Genomic DNA, 18,978 nt, shown 5'->3' with positions numbered 1-18,978 from the left:
GGGGGGGGAAAAAAGGCGTTTTTGTTCAAAGGCCAATTAGCCTTCCCCCAAACCGAGACGGGGGCCGGAACCGCCTTTCAAAGCACTTTGGACCCTTTACGGAGGTCACCACTCCGTTTTCAGTTTTTGGGTCATTACAGCTTGAGAAGGATCAGAGGGGACTGATCGAAAACTTGTTGGTAAGCGCTTTAACTTGTGTACGGATATAAAGTCTAACAAATTTATCATTATGTTAACTACCGTCACAGATGAACTTACATTCACGAAATGAACAGTTGTTATACATAGATGTCTTTCTATCTATTTCTCTCTCTCTCCCTCCCCGTCTCTCTATATCTCTAATGAACAACCGCTACTTGATTTGAAAGCACTACTTACTACTATGCCAAAGGCTGACAACATCCCCAAGCCCACCAGGTCAGCGAACGGCCGGAAGGTGCAGACTTCCCAGATGTCCTTCAGCAGAGTTCCTCGTGAGGTGTCATCACTTTGCACCGTGCTCCCTGTGGCGATACAAGTTTGTTGATGGAAAATGGAAAAGTTGTTAAAAAAAATCAACATTTACCTAATATTTCAACGATGTTGCCTGACACGTTTTCAAATCTTTTAACATAATTTCAATGTGGATTCTTTGACGGTAACGACTTACGTACACAGCCAAAACTTTTCAGCTGTCGTCAAGCAAGAAATCATAACTCTGATACTCTTTGGTTGTGTCCAGGCAAGAAGAATGCATTCCCAAACGTGGACGCGCCTGTACAACCCCCAGCTCTCTATCTCGATTCAGACTCAACTACGTCTGGGATTCTTACTACAACGCCACTAAGCGCAAGAAGTACATCATACTACACCTTTGTGAAAGTCTTTAGAACTTTTTTGACAAACTGCAACAAACGTCCACTTCACACATTACGTGTTCCACTTGCTGGGACATGCCACACTGGGGTTCCTGACTTTGGGCCATGTGCCAGCGTTCACTATCTGATAGATTTTTTAATTTCTTTGAGGACGCGGGACAGCTCAACCTTCGCATCCTGCCAGTCTCTGATTACAGCTGATCAGCCCGGGAACAAACTTGGACCCGCGAGCCAAACCTGAACACACACCAAGACAGACAAACAAACAGAGCGAAAACAACACCTCCGTTTTTTTAAGAAGGTAGTACTGTTCACCTGCGTATTCCTTCACGCCGAAGACTGCTGTACTGACGGCAACGACAGTGATGGCTGAAATCGTCCCGGCAGACACTAGATAACCGGTCTCCTGTATGGCGAAGAAAAAGATTATGGCGTAACAGAGCAATTGTTTTCATTCTCCTAGTTGATCCCTCGAATTTTGCACATTAGTATCACGTCATCGCAAGCGTGTTTGAATTGATAATCAGAAGGGGCATGGAGAATCCAGTTCAACTTGCGATCCGATCTCTATTCTGCTCAACAATCAAAGTTATAATCGACGATGAGGCAACGGAACTGCCTTACCGGGTCTGCAGTAATGACCACACTGCTGTTGCTGGTTGTTGTGTCGGTACAAGACGCTGAATCCGTGGTACCGAACGCTCCCACGATCTGGCCATGCACAGCGGTCGCCAGCAGTATCGACATTATATGGCACACGAGACCTACATAGTAACATAATTGCGAAGACAGCGTTAAGTTCCATCATGTACTTAACATATACGCTCTAAAACAAATCTAAGACACGAACAAAACACGTACGGTATGTGGTAGCTGAGTCCCTGTCGCCCGGGTCTTCGGTCATGTACATCAGCAGGATGCGGTAAGCCATCACGAAGGCCTGCAAACACGTTACCAAGTAAAGAAGTGAAGTCTTGGGTATTGACAATGATAAAAGCAAAGTATGGCTTCATAAAGAAGGGCGAACTAATCATATATAGTAATTCATCAAATACACACTCTCTCTTCTACTTTCTCTCTTTTCTAGTCTCTCTCTATATATAACGCTATGTAATTTAATTGAATGTTAATATATAGTCTAATACACAATATAATTCATCATTATCATTGCACGCACACACAAAAACCTTCTTCATACCTTTACTAAACCCCTAGATGATCTTCGTTCGCATAATTATGAATATTACATTATATAACATGTACTTAACTGTCTCACCGTTTGTATGACCAGGTACACAGCGTAGAGCACCAGATACCAGGCGATCCTGCCGCCAGTGCCGATATCCGGGACGTACCACGACAGGATGTTGGACGGGATCATGATCAGGACGGAAGCCACCATCCTGGGAATGGTTTGATCCATCTTAAGTGCGTGTTGTAAGTATTTTCCTTTTTTAAATTTCTATTTGCGTCGAGTAAGGTTAGGCATACATGTAATGAGATACGCCAAATTCTGTAGTTATCCAAGCAACTGGATATGATTTTAGGATATCATAGCAGTTACTCATACTGCTGGTCATAATAGCCTCCGTTGCAGTCTTCGGAGTGTTTGCCCCGTCCGAACTTCGGAGTGTTTGCTCCCTTTCTCGGCAAACTCCCTTTCCCGGCACAAGAGAACATAGCCAACGTTGAAAATTGGGAACCAACGCTCCCCCCCCCCCCCCCCCCCCAAAAAAAAACAGCCTCGTTCCGAAGACTGAAACGGAGGCTATGGCCATATTAGGTACTCCATTATAAGCCCAACCGACCACCTGGAATCCCTATTTGGACCTGTTTTTACAGGAGGCATTAGATTTCACCACACTGATAATACAGTACCTGTATTAATACCATGGACAAGAGAATAATATCACAACAGCCATATATGCATAGCACCATGAGCATATTTGGTAGTGTGCAAGAATGTATCTACCCGAGTCAATGACCTTTGTCTATCTATCGGAGAGTTGAAGTGAATGGTTGTAAGCACGCACCAGGTTTTGTACTTGCCCCACTTGTTCGGCCTGGACGCGTTCATGACAGGGATGAGGAGAGGGTACGCCAGGACGTCCCAAACACGGCCCCCGAAAATTACCGCAGTCGCCACAAGTGGGGTAAACTGCGCAATGACAAAACATTATTGACTCCATCTGTCCTTATGTTTATAACTGTTTTAAGAAGAGAGAAGAAGTTGAACTTGTACATACTAGAATGTATTAGCATGTGTAACGTTAGAGGTGATAAGGTACCTTTTTTCTTATATCAAAATTGTACATTATCACTAGCGCTGCGACCTGTACTTAGCTTGTTTGAGCACAAATGTACAATAAAGGTCATTCATTCAATGAAAAAAAAAACAGCGTTGAACATGTCCTTTTAGAGATCGGGAAGTGTCATCAATGCTGCACGATCGATGATGTCCGAGATTTCAAATTACCAAAACAACAGAGTGAGAGATATATTTGTGCCTGGATTGACTGATCTTTAGAATGATCTGTTGTCACACCAGATCCAAAAGTAACTGACCAAATTGTACTAAATTGAATTTCAGTGCCCAATGACAGAATGCCTGGCATTGTCCTGATCATAATACGATAATGAGTCTGTTGTACAAAAAATGACGACTGATTTTCGAGACCGGTGAAGCAGCACTAGTATTAATCCTATGTGATGGGAAGATGGCTGTTTTGGGAACAAGACTGTTACAACAAACCGATAGATACATGACAACCTACATTAAGGTTATTTTCTTTCCATTTCTTTACCTAAATACCTATAGTCTATATGAGCCTTATTCTACAACGTTCGAACAATATACAAAATCTACATAGAATTGAAGAGGATCTACATGTTAACTGCTAAAAATGTTGGTCTGGAGACCCCGTGCACGGCGAGTGATTTGAGTACTATAAGTTTTTTTACCGTAAAAACAAGCCTATCAGGTTTGGACGAAATTGACACGTTCTGGAGGTGATCTAAAACCTAGTTATTGTCCTGCCTACATGGTAATTACAGACGAAGAATGTGATGACGAATCATTGAGATCTGACTTTCGCACCCGCACCGACTGCTAGCGAAAACTTCTCTGCCCCTCCCTCCAAGCATCCGGTAGAAACAAGTGCAACAACATTGATACTATCAAGTTTCATAAACAAGTAGAAAGGTGCATAATTCCTCAGATACCTTCACCACCTCCAGAAGGAAGATGTTAGCGTACAGGGACATGACGTTGTACATCATCGTCGCAGAGAACTCCCCCACCGCGTAACACAGCTTCTCACGGGTGGACAGCGGCTCCACACGGACACCCGCCATTTTGTAGGATTGTCAACTGAAGATGCGACCCGCTGTTGTCATACATGTAATCCGCGTGGTATAACGTTACGTCATATGTATACGAGTTTGATTTGGCAGATTGTAAAATCAAACCGGTACGTGCCGTTAGTTTTGTACATGATGATGAAAGTTTTTGCTAAATCCATCTGTACAATTTCGACTTTGTTACGTTAAATTACATGACAGTAATTGTCGATACGCATAGCTATAACTGAGAACAAAATGCATGGGGAAGACCAGGCATGTATAATCACTAGAAAGCTACACACATGACACAGATCTGCTTGGCTGGCACCGCCTTGTTTATTCTGTGAAAACAGTCACCATTCCGAACTATTTCCGCAACTACTGCCGCACAGTTGAGTTATATATGGTCGGTACCAGTAACGTTTCGGCGGCAGGTAGAAGTATGACTCGTGCGGCTGGTATCTAAGTTTTAATTGAACATCAAGGCATTTACAAGGCAGGTAACATCATGTACAGGTACAGCACTGGCAATATTCGGCACTACGGTTACGGTTACGGCTCTTCAAATCGTCGAACCCTGACAATACTGGCAAAGGGTCCGTTATAATTACAATTGATGGAGGCGGCTATAACACAGGCAAATAGCTCTATACTATCAGGTTTTCATCTTACACATGGATATCTTGATTCATTTGTTTACAACGATTTTCGTCTTGAAAAGGAGGCGCATCGAGGGTACCTAGCTTTAATTGGTATCCAAACTTATCATAGCTGCCTAGTCGTGCAAGCTAGTAAGAATACCAAAAAAGATAAGGGAGGTAAAATGATAGGTTTTGATACCAGGTTAGATAGAGAATGTCTGATACGAAGGACGAGCATTGATAACGGCTGCTATAGAGAAATGCGTTGTTACAACTAGATATAAAAGACGGCCATTTCAAAACGTACGTTACCACCTACTTCAGGCAGAACTGCATGTACATACCTCTCTAATAAAACGTAATCTTACTGGACCATTGAAAAAGACCCCTTCGTTGGATGTTAGTTATTAAGTACTAACAGCTGTTCAATGGTTTATGTAAAAAAAACTGGTTCAAGGTTTTACCATGAGTAGCAAAGACTCCACGACTTCTTATAAACAATGTTCCATCAACACCTTCCAAGTAATACGATATGAGAAGAGAGGTGAAAACAAGAGCGAAAACAGTTTGGATGGCCCCTTAAGCTTCTCCCACAAAAGGTATAGTTGATACATATGACTGTGCTGCCCGGACCAGCAAGCCGTCGTGGCGTCATGCAACGTGTTCGATCTACTTTGGTTATTTACATACGAGGGGCGTTCAAGAAGTAATCCACCTGACCCATTTCCCAAAGGAGGAGATTAATGAAACTTGGTGCAGTTATTAGTCTTTCTCTTCATAGGAATCACCCAGAGTTATGCATTTCTACCATCGTTTGATGCAGCTCTGTACACCGTTTTTGTAGGACGCCCCAGGTTGGTCCTGCAACAGATGCCTCATCAATGGCAGAAGAGGGACGACCAGGTCTGGGAGCTGTTTCCACAGACTTCCGGCCATGTTTGAATTCACAATGCCAGCGTTTTACAAGGTCATATGATGGTGAATCATCACCATAAGTTTCTTTTATTTCATCAAAAGTCTCATTTGGTATGCGTCCTTTCAAATACAAAAACCGGATCACTGCGCGACACTCAACTGGCTCCATTTCACACCTGGTCCATTTCACACCTGACTCAGTTCAAACAACTTTAAATCAAAAACCAAAATTAGTTCAGAGCTGTTTTTTGCAACATAACCCATAGAGATATGAAACATTACATATGCAAAATTTCATCTAGATCAGACAACTGGAAGTGGGTCAGGTGGATTACTTCTTGAACGCCCCTCGTACAATCTGGTCATTTATGTACAAGGGTTGAGGGTGTAAGGATAAAGCTTACAACAGAGCATATTCATTCACGCGATCTTCATAACTCACATAAATTATAAGGGTTATAGCACAAACGAACGCTGTCTGTCAAACGAGCCGATTCACGTTTTGAAAGTCGCCAAAGCCGCCCAGTACCGGACCGAGCCATGGCAATATTCTACGGCCGTGGACTTTTCATAGCTAAAGTTTTAACTCCAAGGCGTCTGTAGATGCGCCGATACCAGTCCGAACCATGAAGGCCCTTGTTCATGCTTAAAACACGCATGTACATGTTCTATGTCTCAGTTATCTCCAGGCAGCGTGTTCTATGTCTCAGTAATCTCCAGCCAGATTTGCCGATGGCACAAGATAGTATCAAAGCCGACCAAGGAGTGCCCGGTGGCTCATGGACACGTCTTGGCCAGCTTTGATACAGTAGAAGCCAGTTAATTGCACGACGGATAATCGCACACTTCTGTTAATTGCACGAAATCCCTAAATGCAATGGTGGTGTGGTCCAGGTGAATAGCTTCGCTTTGTTGCACCATTCGGATAATTGCACGAAATGCGCTGGCAAATGGGGTGTGCAATTAGGCGTTTTCTTTCATATGTCACCGGTAAATCTGCCTGAAGATTATATCTAAGCTGCAGGGCGTTCAATTTTAAGATTACCCACAATGCATCACACCGTTCATACGCATTTCAGACCATGATCTGGCTTATCATTGGCGCATATTTCCATTCAGAAGATCTTACATGTACATGTAAGTTCAATATTCTCTGGCCCAGAGACGCTTTTGAATACGATTCAGAATGTTTCTTGAGTTGCGAGCCTTTTTGTGTCTTCATCTCCAAAATACCCAATGCCCGAAAAATCTTGAACAAGGGTGTATCAAGGCAATGACTGCACTTCAGAACAATTGTGCCAAGTAAACTTTTCAAATTCAATGATGTATTTGACAGTCCAAATTCATCTACACTAACCCATTTTCCTGGTAACTTAAGATAGTTTTCCTCCCGATTCACCATTTCCATCATGCCATGCAAGGGACTGGACACGAGACGCTGTCCAATGTAGCCTACGGATACTTTTCAACTAACATACTATCTTTAATTTGTTGATTCTTACATTTAAAACAAGGTTTAATGATCGATCACCATGGTAACAGAGTTTGGGCCAGAAGTATATGCCTGGGTGCACTTACGTTCAGGAAGTCAGTGTTGTTTGGATAAGATGTCACTTTCACAAGTCTTTAGAATCGGACTTGAATTTTACCTAAGGAGATTTGAAATAATCTCCAAGCAGATGTACCGGTGGCATAAGGAGTTTAGCTGGCCAAGGAGTGTTTTGAGCCACTGGGGTAGGCTATTAACAGTTAGTTCTTGGAACCTGCTTTCACTGTGGTCTTCAAGACTTAATACTTTTCTACTGGGAAAAAATACCAGACCAAGACAGACATTTGTACATTGCTACATTGGCAACCATGTCCAAGGCTCTACAACTTTTCACTGATCCTATATCCTGTATATTTTACACTGACTTTTCCTACAAGCGTCCTGATCCATACTAACCTTTACATATACTCTCTGCGCTTACTACAACAATAGATCTAGGTGCTCACGTCTTTTCTACATGACCTCATCACATATTGTCAATTCAGTATGATTTCTCACAAGGTAATAAGAAGTACAGTCAAACCTGTACAAGTGACCACTTCAACATAAGGACCACCTGACCTGGCAAATGTTAATGGTTACCACATTTTACTGGTCCCTTAGATGACTTTCCCCATTAGCAAAAGCAAATTTTATCAAGAATCCTGTCCATAGCGAACACCTGTCCGCATAGACCAGCTTTTCTCAGTCCAGAGTGGTCTTCTCGGACAATGTTGACTGTACGGTAAAGAAATTATCCTTCAAACCCCCCTTAAATCTCAGAAACCCCAGCCCTACCCTCCTCAAGCACTGTCTGAAAATAGACCACACTTGCACATGATCATTATTATACATGTGAATACTATTGTTTATATTGGCAGAAGCATACAACAGAAAACAACCATTAGTTAGCTTTTTAAAAGTTTCTGGGGTCAAATATGCTGCAAATAGCTGCTCTTTTCATCATTGCAATTCACAACCTGATAGTCTAGTAATAATTAATCATTTTAGTATATAATATACACAATAGCTACAGAAACATTGAACGTTATGTAGAATTACACTTATCATAATTGATGACATAGTAACCAAATGATGAACTTCATCATCTTTCTTATCAGTACAGAATACTGTCATACACAATATATAATCAAACTAACATGTTACCAAAATTGGCTGGTAGGTACTGTTTTGCTGATGATGATTTGAGAGCTCATACAAGTGTGTCCTCAAGTATTGTAATTTCTTGGCCAGAATTTCTCACAACTTTATACATGTGTATGCCTGTATACTATAAGTGAATAACTGTCGTGTATTGGTGTACAAATTCCCTTGCTGCCTCCCAAAACCACTATTTCATGTGCACAATCTACCATTACCTCCATGAGCACGTGGTCCTCCCCATTTATGGGAGTCACTTTTCACATTGTCTACTACTTTAATTGGGATGGCTTTGGGCAAGCCTCATACCATCTAACAAGTTTGTCACAACTTTTTTCAAAGACATTTCTTGCCGCCAGCAGAGTTAAGAAGTTCTACCTTCAAATCTAAGAGGTTTCTCTTCTTTTTGCTTTTTTTACAATGCTAAACTAAACTAAACATACAAATCCTAAAGCCTTCTTGGCTTCTAGAATTGTTACAGCTACAATCCCTAGAAGGTAAATTTTCAATGACATCCTGAAAATGCTTTACCTTTGCACACCTCTGAAGCTTGGTAAAAGATTTTTCAACGCTCTTCCCATTGTTGAACTTCACATTACAGACGGTACACATTAACTGGTGGAAAAACATAGATGCATAAAAGGTCACGTTGACATTTGCTGGTAACTGATAGAAATACTGGTTTCAAGGGGCAGCCTGGCCTAATTTGCATAGCAAAAAGTCAACAAAACAAGAGGGCCATCACTAGATACGACTGTCACGAACACACACACTGGCATATTTATTCACAAGGCTACTGATTTATTGTGACTGTGATCACTTCTCTTTAAATGAATTTGTTTCCTTAAGTGGAAATTTTGAATTCTTTCTTTAATCTACCTCTCCTTTTGATATGGCATAATCTGTCCACTGTACAACCTTTCCTTCCTCTCTCTACCACACAGAAAACATGCTCTTGAAGCTATTTTCTTCAAGCTACTGCCTTTGGAATTCTCCTAGGTAATTCCACGTCGTGGTCTTCCCCAGGATTTTTCGAGGTTTCTCAAGGAACCAGGAGGGTTTGCGGTCAGAAAAGCTTGAGAAGGAGGTCAGCCAGCCTTGTGGTGACGGACTTGCTACTGGTTCGCAAAGTTAACCGGTACATCTGGAGAGGGAAAATAAAGGAAAAATGGTCATAATCATTCACTGCAAAGATTAGGCCACATTGATAATTTGTTCTCTTGCATTTTCAGGTAAAATCTAGCAAATACTGTTAAACTTGAAATGCTCATAGCTGATTTGTTTCTGCGTTTGCAGTAACATCTTACATATAGACACTAAATTGAGACACAGCAAATTAGTTTTTTTAATGGTTCTTTACTTCTGTAAGATTGATTCAAACTCAAAAAATCGAAACACCAAAGAAACCTCCTTTTAACTCCTGTTGCAAAATAAGACCGGTACGAAACCAGAATGGAATTAGTAATTTTTGAATTGTTTCTGTTCAATCATCTATGCATCGTGGTTGTAACCGGTATGTGTAATTATCAGTTCATAAATTCTATTGTACATTTCTCAGTTTCAATTATGTTATGCATAATTTTGCCATATGATTTTTTGCACTTTTTTAATTTATTTTTTCACCTGGGCCACCTTGGAAATCAGAATAAAATGCTGAAGATGTGCCCAGGAGTCCTCCAGATGAAAGGAGTAAATAAATAATGTACAGTTGTGTGTGTACAAAAGAAAGTGTCTGACCTGTGCCTGCATATTGGGCTCTAGTCTGAGCAGACAGCCGACCTGTGACGACTGCGCCTTGATGATTCCAGCCCCGACAAAGTTGTCCGGGTTCGGATCAACCCCGTCCAGGAGACCAAACCCAAAGCCAAGGAGCTGGGTAACAGGAAACAAGCATACAGAATATCACTTTTTAACCAGTTATTTCATCAGGGTTCAACACGAATGATATTGGAGTTTTGTGTAATACAAACAGTAATTACCGTGGAAGCTCATCTGTGTTGGTTACGTAATCATAGTACATCGCTTTCTTCCAACACAGAAATACACACGGATCAAATTTTCAATGACCACTGTCGCCTTCTTCAGAATCAATACTGATGATCCTGAAGAGAGCTGCAGTCAACATTGCATCAGTATTGATCCTGAAGAAGGCTAGAGTGGTCGTTAAAAATTTGATCTGTGTGTACTTTTGTGTTGAAAGAAAGTTTAGCATTGTACTACAAACAGTTATGTCTCACTTGCTTACGTTTCGATGCCTATCAGACATCTTCCTCAGAGCTTCTGACTGGAGTTCTTTTTTTCACCACAGCGAGAAGCAGCACTCCAGTCAGAAGCTCTGAATTGTTAAAAACTTCAAAGTACAGTACATATGTACCACAGAATGGAAAATCAGCCTTTACTACATCAGGGGAGCATAGGTCTTCTTCATGGTAAACTGAATATTAAGAAATAATTTCTAAATGGGAAGAGGCAGTACCTTTGTCCTGGAGGTATCTGAGTTTATTGGGAACGAGGCCTTGAAAATCTTTTGCTCCTCTTGTCCAGGGCTGGAGACAAACAACAGAAAAATCATCATCATCATTGTCATGCCATTAACGATGAACTGAACATTCACAAAAGCTGTTCAATTAGTTATCCTATAGTGTGCAGTTGCATTGACATGAAAGGCTGACAAGGGCATACAGTTGATTCATTTATCATACTTACAACACTTTACCTCCAAAAATGATTTGCAATGTTAGGAGGCTTTTCAACATTTCAATTCATTCCCTTACATAGAAATGCTGTAGTCAAACTGTCTCAGACATACATTGTAACGTCATAACTGGGAACACACATGTACTTGCAGCATGCCAAAGGTAGAGGTGACAAAGTCACTGGGACAGAAGCACTGCACATGTAACAGGCATGGTTACATAATTCTTAGAAAATGTCAAGCATTTTTTACTGGTCAATGTTTCGAAAACTAAACATTGTTCCCAAATCATCGTGAGCACCTTCCTACTGTTTAAAGCCAAAATGCCAGTTTATCACAGACCTAAACACTTCTTGCTACAGACACCCCTTACCGTCTACGAAAATTTCAGCGAGTCAACACGAAGGACAAAGAAAAGGGAAGCCATTCTCAGGTAGCAGACAGAGATGGTATCAGCAGTGCAGTGAAGAAAACAGGAGAGCGTAACGAAGCCAAGGATTCACGGGACAGAGGAACAGTTGGAGGGAGGACAACAAGAAAAGATGCATGAATGTATGAGAGAAGTGGGGCAGAGTAGTCAGAAATTTATCACAGATACAGAGGACCAAATTTTACAGGTCTATAGGAAAAATAAAGCACATTACAAATAGCTGACCATGGCCTCCCAATCTTTTCCACACCATATTTGCGAGTTAGTGAGCAAGGTAATCCACGAGTGGCGTTGGTCAGCAAATTTGCCTTTCAGTCCAACCCAGCACTGAACAAACTTGGGGCTGATTGAGAGCAAAGTGGGGGAACATCTTGATCATGAATGTGTGAAAGAAACTTAAACAAGCTTATTTTGTGCTTGAACAGTAACATGTGCGATTTCCTTTCCCTACCTGCTGAGCTGTTTCCACCTGTTGAAGAAGCTGGTTGCGTCCATCTCGACGGGCTCGAAGAATTTGTTCAACATGACGGGCAACATCAGGTTGATCTGCTGCATGCTGCCAGAGTAACTGTGGGGAGGGCAGGGAGGAAAAATAAGTCATAAGTCTTTAAAACCTCTCAAACATAAATAAAAGCACTATGTTCTGTATAGTTTGAGAGTTGTAGCAAAAAAAAACTACACTTTTCTTAGCAAGCAAAAAGTTCCACTAAGGCAACGTATTTCACTGTAACATTTTATATTTTGCAGAATTTGCAGTTTTCATCTGCAGCTTGGTAGAAGGCTGCAGGAAGTTCATGTACATTTGTTCACACACTGCAATCTACAAATCATCTTTACAAATTAATCAAACAATGCTGGGAAAAAAATGTATTTGGATGAGGTATATTGTACGTTTGGTATGAAACAACAACTGAGGAATCCATTCAAAGCCATATCAGGTTACTGTGGCATTGGCAAGGGCCAGACAAAAACAGTTTTATTATAGTTTTGTTGCTTCATCAAAAACACCCAGACTTCTACCAAGCACAGGTCCACATTGTTTCTACCTCTGATTCTGAGTGGCAAGAAGTTTTACCATACATGTTATTTGCCATACATTGTACTGTCCTGATTCAATCATTGTGCAATAAACTTTGATTTGTCTATGATAAGGGGAACCAACGATGTTGCCAAAATGATCTTCTGTAAAACTTGATGCATTACATTTGTATGTGAAGACTGAAGACTTTCCAGTATGTGTGTTAAAGTTCAGCAGGTAACTAATTAAAGAAACATTTGGTTGTGTTTCATGGCATGGAAATGTGATCCCTCTAAACAGCCCTTTTGGAGGAATAATCTCCGAGGACTGACCTGAACTTAATGCTGAGGATGGGGGCATCCACAAAGTCTGCTATACACTCCACGTTGATGATCTGTTGGACCTGAGCTCCTCCCTCCACTGTGTTCACATCCAGGGGTTTGGTCTGGACATTCATCGGTGCTCCGGGGTTAAGGAGAAACTTTCCAAACAGAACACATTCAACATACTGGTAGATGTGCATGTACAAGAACAGGGCTCGAAATACTGGGTGCATGTGCACCCAGGTGCACCCAATATTGGAGGTGTGCACCCAATTATTTTTTGTGGGTGCACGTGCACAGGGTGCACCAAAATATTTTCTTGGGTTTGTGTATGTTAAGATATCAAAGTATACTAGTATACATCGTATTCTTGACATCTAAGTGTTAGAAAGATAATTAGAATGTCTGTCATGGTACTTGTTTATGAATTTGATAGTATGTAACTACATAGATGTAGGTTTTGTTATTAGGTTTTTCTGACATTCTACTTAAATTTAAGTGGTGCACCCAAAAGTTTTTTGGTGCACCCAATTTTTTAAGCTGGGTGCACCAATGCACCTAATCCCAAAAACGAATTTCGAGCCCTGATGAAGGAGGGTAGATAGCCAGCTGTTCCTTCTTTTATACAGAAAGAGCATGGCAAATGTGTAATCTATGTGCCACTGCAATCAAACTGTCTATTTCTATTTCACAGTAGTCAAACCTGCCCAAGAAGATGCCTAAGGGGACAGTCTATGTGGAAAAATGGTCACTAGAGACATGATTCTCAATGCTTGAATATGGCAATGAGAAACAAATTATTCTAAGAGGCCCACAAGAAGTGGCCATATCAGACAGGTGGTACATATCATAAGGTGATCAAAGGCTTCAATGTATTTTCATTGATCTCCTGTGACTCTGATAAATGTAAGCTCTCTTACATTTTTTGTATGTGATTCTGTTGCAAAAGAAGATACAACTAAACAATCCATGCTAGCAAACTATATTGTACTAATGCTAGACTAAGTATGCAGCACAGTATATAGTACATGTATCTGTGACAAAAGACAGTGGATCCTGTCTGAAATGTCTGTTTCCGAAATCATATCAAGTTGCTTGACTATCATTTGGCATATCTTATTATCTGGATGTCTAGACTTCATTGAGGTACTACATTTAGTATATAATATAACAGGTAGGTCTTACAAAGAAAGGGTTACCCATGCCAGATAACAAAGGCAACAGTATTACTTATCACCAAAAGGTGACGCAAATAAGTTTTAGGTAAGAGTGAAAGGATATCAGAGGCCAGTTCTCCTGGACAAGACACGGTGGGGGTGAAGAACTGGAAAGGGTACGACGTCTTGTTTCCGTAGAACAGACCTAAACGTCCTGTATGCATAATAACAGTAACAACAAATATTCAATGCTCCCTTCCTTGCAGCTATGAAATCTGAAAAGGAACTATAATATACAAAGTACATGTAAGTAAGAGCTCAAAACCATAAAGTAAATGGAAGATTTTGTTTCATGAAAAAGACTTCTAGGTGTCAGTTATGCTGACTTACATTTTACAATCGCGAGAAGCAGCCTTATGCAATTATTGATATTGACAATACAATGACATATATTATATTATAAGTTTTAATATATCTCATTGTATTGTCAATATCAATAATTGGACTTGACACATCATTCTGGTTTAAATGTATGGCACAGTCCACCTCTGAGGGTAGACGCTCTAACCTAATTCATATCTTACCTAAAATTTCTTTCAGACTAAAAGTATTCAGAAGAATACCCAATATTTGAAAATCAGTATAAATCTATGATCGTGCTACTGTTACATTATAATGGGGGTAGGGGCACGACTATTCTATCAATGATTCTTCAGCCAGGAGGTCCCTGAATGAATGTAGTGATGTGGACTTACCCAGGTTGCCCTTGTATTCTGCTTTGACCCCGATCTGCAGGAGTTCATTCTCAAACAGCACACCGTTGTTCTTTATAGCAAACCTGGGGACGAAATCATGAATATACAGTTACGATACCATCACATTTCATTAAAACTTAATTCCTGCAGAATGAATGATATATTATATATTCTCATTCGCTTTATCTGTATCTTCGTAGCCAGTATAACTGCCATCACATTTTAGTCAGACATAATTCCTTAAATTATCATAAACTTTGAACAAACAGTTAACTGCAAATACACTTGCTGCATCTATCTTTGTAGCCAGTACAATTGCCTTTCTGCATAACAAACCAGCTTTGCAGGCAGCTCATTGTATACTTGGTACGACACCTACAAGCAACACTTGGACATGACACAGCAAGTCAGGCAATGATTTCTCCTGGTTGATCCCTTTCTACTGGCTTAATTACATTCTGTACCCATAAGAAAAATCCGTGCACAAACAAGCCCACTGCAAGAATTAACTTGGGTAGGTATAACAAAAACTACAATCATTATGTCACTGTCAGTCAAAGTAGTTTAAAACAGAATATCCTGTCACATCACAGCAAGGTGTCGCAACAATGTAGCAAGCTAAAACATGAGGTTACAATGCAAAAAAATTCCACCTCAGAGTCAGTCTGTTACTGTTAGAAGTCACACCCAGTAGTAACACACATCCTTTCCCTGGATTAACTTTCAAGTTAAAGAGTTAACCAAAAATATATATTAAACAACTGCCACCAGTGTATCAACCCATTAGCAAGATGACCTATTTTTTGACTTTATGACTGATGCACATTTGCAACAGTGTTTGGTGATCTCTGACCAACCAAAATCTTGTAAAAAAAAAGACATAGCAGTTTGGATAAATAATTCTTTAGCCCTACTTTTTTCTGTACCTTGTATGTGGCAATGTCTCTTATTCCATCTATCATGTTTGGTAACATTCATATTAATCATTATAGTTGAACACAGCATCACTGTACATCACTGTATATCACTGCCATTCAAAAAAAATTCTGGTGATCACAGATGTTGTCATGTACATGTCATGTAAAATGACTTTTGAAAGTGTAATTGTGTCAGTAACGTATATGTAGCTAATAACTGCAAAATCATTCCATGAATAAGCTTGTGAAGAAGATTGCTTTCTTGGTGATTGTGTGAAATGCATCATATGCCTTGAGCATTTTGAAGCGAAATCAAGTAGCTTTTCATTGATGGTCCATGCAATGCGAAGTGCACAATTTTGCTTGGAGACAAATGTTGTCATTACAAAAAGACATAAAGATCAAAAGAGTGGTGACAGAATCATTGTCGAACCAAAACCATGGCTTTCGATCAGTGTAGGAACAAAACTTCATTGGATAAAAGGTGTTGCAGGAGCTTGGAAAGACCCAGCGATTGCAATAATTAGAGAGTGACTGTTATGAGGGATTGGAAGCACCACACGCCTTTTTCCTTACGATTTGTGAGGCTAAGTCTACAAGATATGTCAAAGTACTGAGACCTTCCGTCAAGCTCCGTAGCAGAGGCGTCGCCAGATGGGGCAGTTTCTCCACTGGGCATACTATGTGGAACAAGTGGAGGGAGTCGGAACATACATGGGGTTATCAATGAACGGTTTATAGCTTTTTGAGAGAATCTTTTCCAGGTTGTAAAATCATTTTGGGTCGGTTTCAGACTCCTATCTTCATGGCAGCTTTCTTCATGGACATGTACAACATCATGTCTTTTCCTCACTGTCAATAAACTGAAAGCAAAACTTAAGTGAAACTGATTTTTGTAAATAGTTTTTGTCAGTCAGTAGTGTGGTTCGTACGATGAATGAAAAGAACAAAACATGTCAAAAGCATCTGTTTTTTGTTGTTGTTGTCCCACTTACTTGAAGAAGTTTTCTTCCGCCTGTGGCGCTAAGGCCGTGCTCACGTTGTTCTGGGCGGGCGGAGTGTCGAACACGTCAACGAGCAGTCCCCCGCCTCCTGCAGGCGCCGCCGGGGCTGCGAAGTTGTTCGTGACCGGCGCAGCGGCAGCCGGACCTGCGCTCAAACCTAGCAGGTCGTCAGAGGCACTCTGGACTGGGGCAGGCTGGGGATACACAACAGTGGCAGCTGTTAGAAACAAGTTAAGATTTTCTCTGTGGGGAAAAAACATATTGTTTTTACTGATGTGTTCTTTTTCTTTCCTCTTCTTCTTGTTCCGCAAGTAGTCGATTAGAGCTTAGATTGGATTAAGGAAATCCTGGATGGAATGTGTTAGGAGGGATGTCAAAGTGTGCAGTCTAACTAGGGTGAGCTCGCTGGATAGAGCTGCATGGAAGCGTGGTGCGAAGACTAGTGGACTGATGCCTACCGGTTTCGGGGATCCCAGCAGCAGTATAGTCAAATACTGGATGCTACTACTACTGGATAATAGCTGTTATTGAAAATATGAGCAATAATTTTTTTCGATCTCACACAATACTATAATGCAAGAGTAATGGTGATAGCATAACTATGTTAATGACCTCATTCCACACCATCCTGTTGATTGGTTGAAATGCTGCCTCACCATTACCATTTTACTAAAATAAAATTCTGGCTAGAATCCCAACAGGTGAATCTTGACTTACAGCAGGTGCAGCTGCCATGACAGGTACAGGTGCTGATGCAGGTGTGGCCTCAGGTGTGTTGGCGGCACTGTTGTTCAGGGTGGGAGGGTTCGACGACTTCTTGCCTTCCTTCACAACCTCGATGTCCGAGACGTTGGGCTTCTTCTTCTTCAGCTTGGCCAGGATGGACGACTCTCTCTCCGGGAACGGTGGCATCTCTTCTAGAACTGTCGCCTAGAGGAACAGATGTAAAAACGATAACAGTCAACACTTCTACACTTCTGCTTCCCAATTATTAACCCCAAGTAACAAAAAAGGTATTGAAGCAACAAAAAAAGATATTACAACTGGATATTAAGTAATGTTAACGGTCGAAATAGGTGATTAAACGAAGCTGCCTTTCGTCAGTGACTAAAAAGACAGCGGATGCAGTCTGAAACATACAACAGTTACTGATGACGAAAAGTTTTCCAATTGCTTGAGTATCCTAAAAGTTTGTATTGTGTATCTCATTACCTTGATGTCTAACATGTCTAGTGCTACAGCCAAGAGACAGATATTGGTGATGCAACATTCCCCCTACCAAGTTGAGAACTTACCAGGACATACGTAAGTGAAGACAATAACAGCAGCTACTTTACTGTAGGTGATGGCTTTCCAGCAATTTGGTTCAAACTGGACCCAAATTGGGCCGCTCTTCATCTTCATGATGGTAACATCAGGCCCTACGAACCTGATTTAGAAGAAGAAAAAAAGAGGACTTACCAGGACGTCCTGGCTGGCTACCGTGCTGAGCTGCAGGTACTCGATCGCTCTCTGCTGCAGCTCTGCGTCAGCGTTCTGCAGGTTGTTGTTATTCCGCAAGACCTGCAGGAAAAAGGCAAGGAGCTTCACAACCTGAAGTAGCACAGCGTGCAAAATACCCACTTGCACATTGCAACCACTTTTTGCTTGGTGCAACTTACTTCTAAACTCAGGTTGCACAGGGTGCAACTTAGATTTTGAGCCTAAGAACTGAGAACTTTTGTTGTCAATTTACTTGGCCATGGCAGCTACGTTTCATGTCAGCCAAACATGTATGTACTGTACCTTTTTTTCAGAAATTAGTGAATAGTAGGTGGTGCAACTTGAAATTCAGTTGTGCAACCTAGTTTTTGTCCCAGCTTGCACACTGTGCAACTTGCCTCAGAAAAGTATTTTGTACACTGTAGCAGAACTTTCTTTTGAGAGATATATCGTGATTGACATGGTAAAGACTAGTAGTAGTGGAAAATGTCACAAGAGCAAACTCTAATACAGACACTAAAATGTATTTTCTCGGATAGGCTTACTTTCCTACATTTTTTACAAGGGATGTGTACTCTAAATCTGTACAAGTAAGATACACCGTAGTTGTGTGTATGAGTAAAATGCTATCCAGAATGTTTTCAAGTTTGCAGTTTATACAACAGTTGATGTCCAACAGTTTTATTCCTGTCAGTGTCAACTCTTTCATATACGATCCTCATCACTGCTTAGGTCTACCTCCTAAGTCATAGA

The 18,978-nt window shown here is 40.9% G+C and overlaps 3 protein-coding genes across 6 annotated transcripts in view; all 3 read right to left on the bottom strand.

Moving 5' to 3' along the window:
• Window positions 1-1,616, bottom strand: part of LOC118414524 (sodium-dependent lysophosphatidylcholine symporter 1-A-like) — a 5,322-nt gene extending 3,706 nt beyond the window's left edge. The window contains exons 1-3 of the mRNA XM_035818605.1: window positions 1,482-1,616; window positions 1,173-1,263; window positions 379-503 (exon numbers count right to left, since the gene is read on the bottom strand). Of these exons, the coding sequence (XP_035674498.1) occupies window positions 379-503; window positions 1,173-1,263; window positions 1,482-1,604 (339 nt within the window). The 5' untranslated portion in view covers window positions 1,605-1,616. The remainder of the gene's footprint in view (window positions 1-378; window positions 504-1,172; window positions 1,264-1,481) is intronic.
• A 67-nt stretch (window positions 1,617-1,683) lies between these two features.
• Window positions 1,684-4,246, bottom strand: LOC118413129 (sodium-dependent lysophosphatidylcholine symporter 1-like). Its single transcript, XM_035816308.1, has 4 exons — window positions 4,080-4,246; window positions 2,891-3,015; window positions 2,134-2,260; window positions 1,684-1,797 (listed from the first exon to the last, which is right to left on the bottom strand). The coding sequence occupies exons 1-4, from the start codon at window positions 4,209-4,211 to the stop codon at window positions 1,684-1,686; spliced, it is 498 nt and encodes a 165-aa protein (XP_035672201.1). The 5' UTR covers window positions 4,212-4,246.
• A 3,337-nt stretch (window positions 4,247-7,583) lies between these two features.
• Window positions 7,584-18,978, bottom strand: part of LOC118413247 (AP-2 complex subunit alpha-2-like) — a 41,661-nt gene continuing 30,266 nt past the window's right edge. The window contains exons 15-26 of one of the 4 annotated variants that reach the window (XM_035816487.1): window positions 18,205-18,306; window positions 17,461-17,673; window positions 16,735-16,937; window positions 16,360-16,419; window positions 14,823-14,905; window positions 14,192-14,281; window positions 12,920-13,046; window positions 12,021-12,137; window positions 11,513-11,515; window positions 10,921-10,990; window positions 10,182-10,316; window positions 7,584-9,588 (exon numbers count right to left, since the gene is read on the bottom strand). In XM_035816487.1, coding sequence (XP_035672380.1) covers window positions 9,511-9,588; window positions 10,182-10,316; window positions 10,921-10,990; window positions 11,513-11,515; window positions 12,021-12,137; window positions 12,920-13,046; window positions 14,192-14,281; window positions 14,823-14,905; window positions 16,360-16,419; window positions 16,735-16,937; window positions 17,461-17,673; window positions 18,205-18,306 — 1,281 coding nt within the window. In that variant the 3' untranslated portion in view covers window positions 7,584-9,510. The remainder of the gene's footprint in view (window positions 9,589-10,181; window positions 10,317-10,920; window positions 10,991-11,512; window positions 11,516-12,020; window positions 12,138-12,919; window positions 13,047-14,191; window positions 14,282-14,822; window positions 14,906-16,359; window positions 16,420-16,734; window positions 16,938-17,460; window positions 17,674-18,204; window positions 18,307-18,978) is intronic. The other 3 variants (XM_035816489.1, XM_035816488.1, XM_035816490.1) reach the window with 3 other exon arrangements.

The sequence above is a fragment of the Branchiostoma floridae genome, chromosome 4 (assembly GCF_000003815.2).
Source record: "Branchiostoma floridae strain S238N-H82 chromosome 4, Bfl_VNyyK, whole genome shotgun sequence".
Lineage (NCBI taxonomy): Eukaryota > Metazoa > Chordata > Leptocardii > Amphioxiformes > Branchiostomatidae > Branchiostoma > Branchiostoma floridae.
This window is presented reverse-complemented; position numbering and strand designations above follow the sequence as displayed.

Coding starts and splice junctions, on each gene's coding strand:
- LOC118413129 (XM_035816308.1), bottom strand. CDS start 4,211: ATGGCGGGTGTCCGTGTGGAGCCGCTGTCCACCCGTGAGAAGCTGTGT. Junction 2,261..2,890: donor TGGGGCAAGTACAAAACCTG/GTGCGTGCTTAC, acceptor AACCATTCCCAG/GATGGTGGCTTCCGTCCTGA. Junction 1,798..2,133: donor TGTACCTGGTCATACAAACG/GTGAGACAGTTA, acceptor ACGTGTTTGCAG/GCCTTCGTGATGGCTTACCG.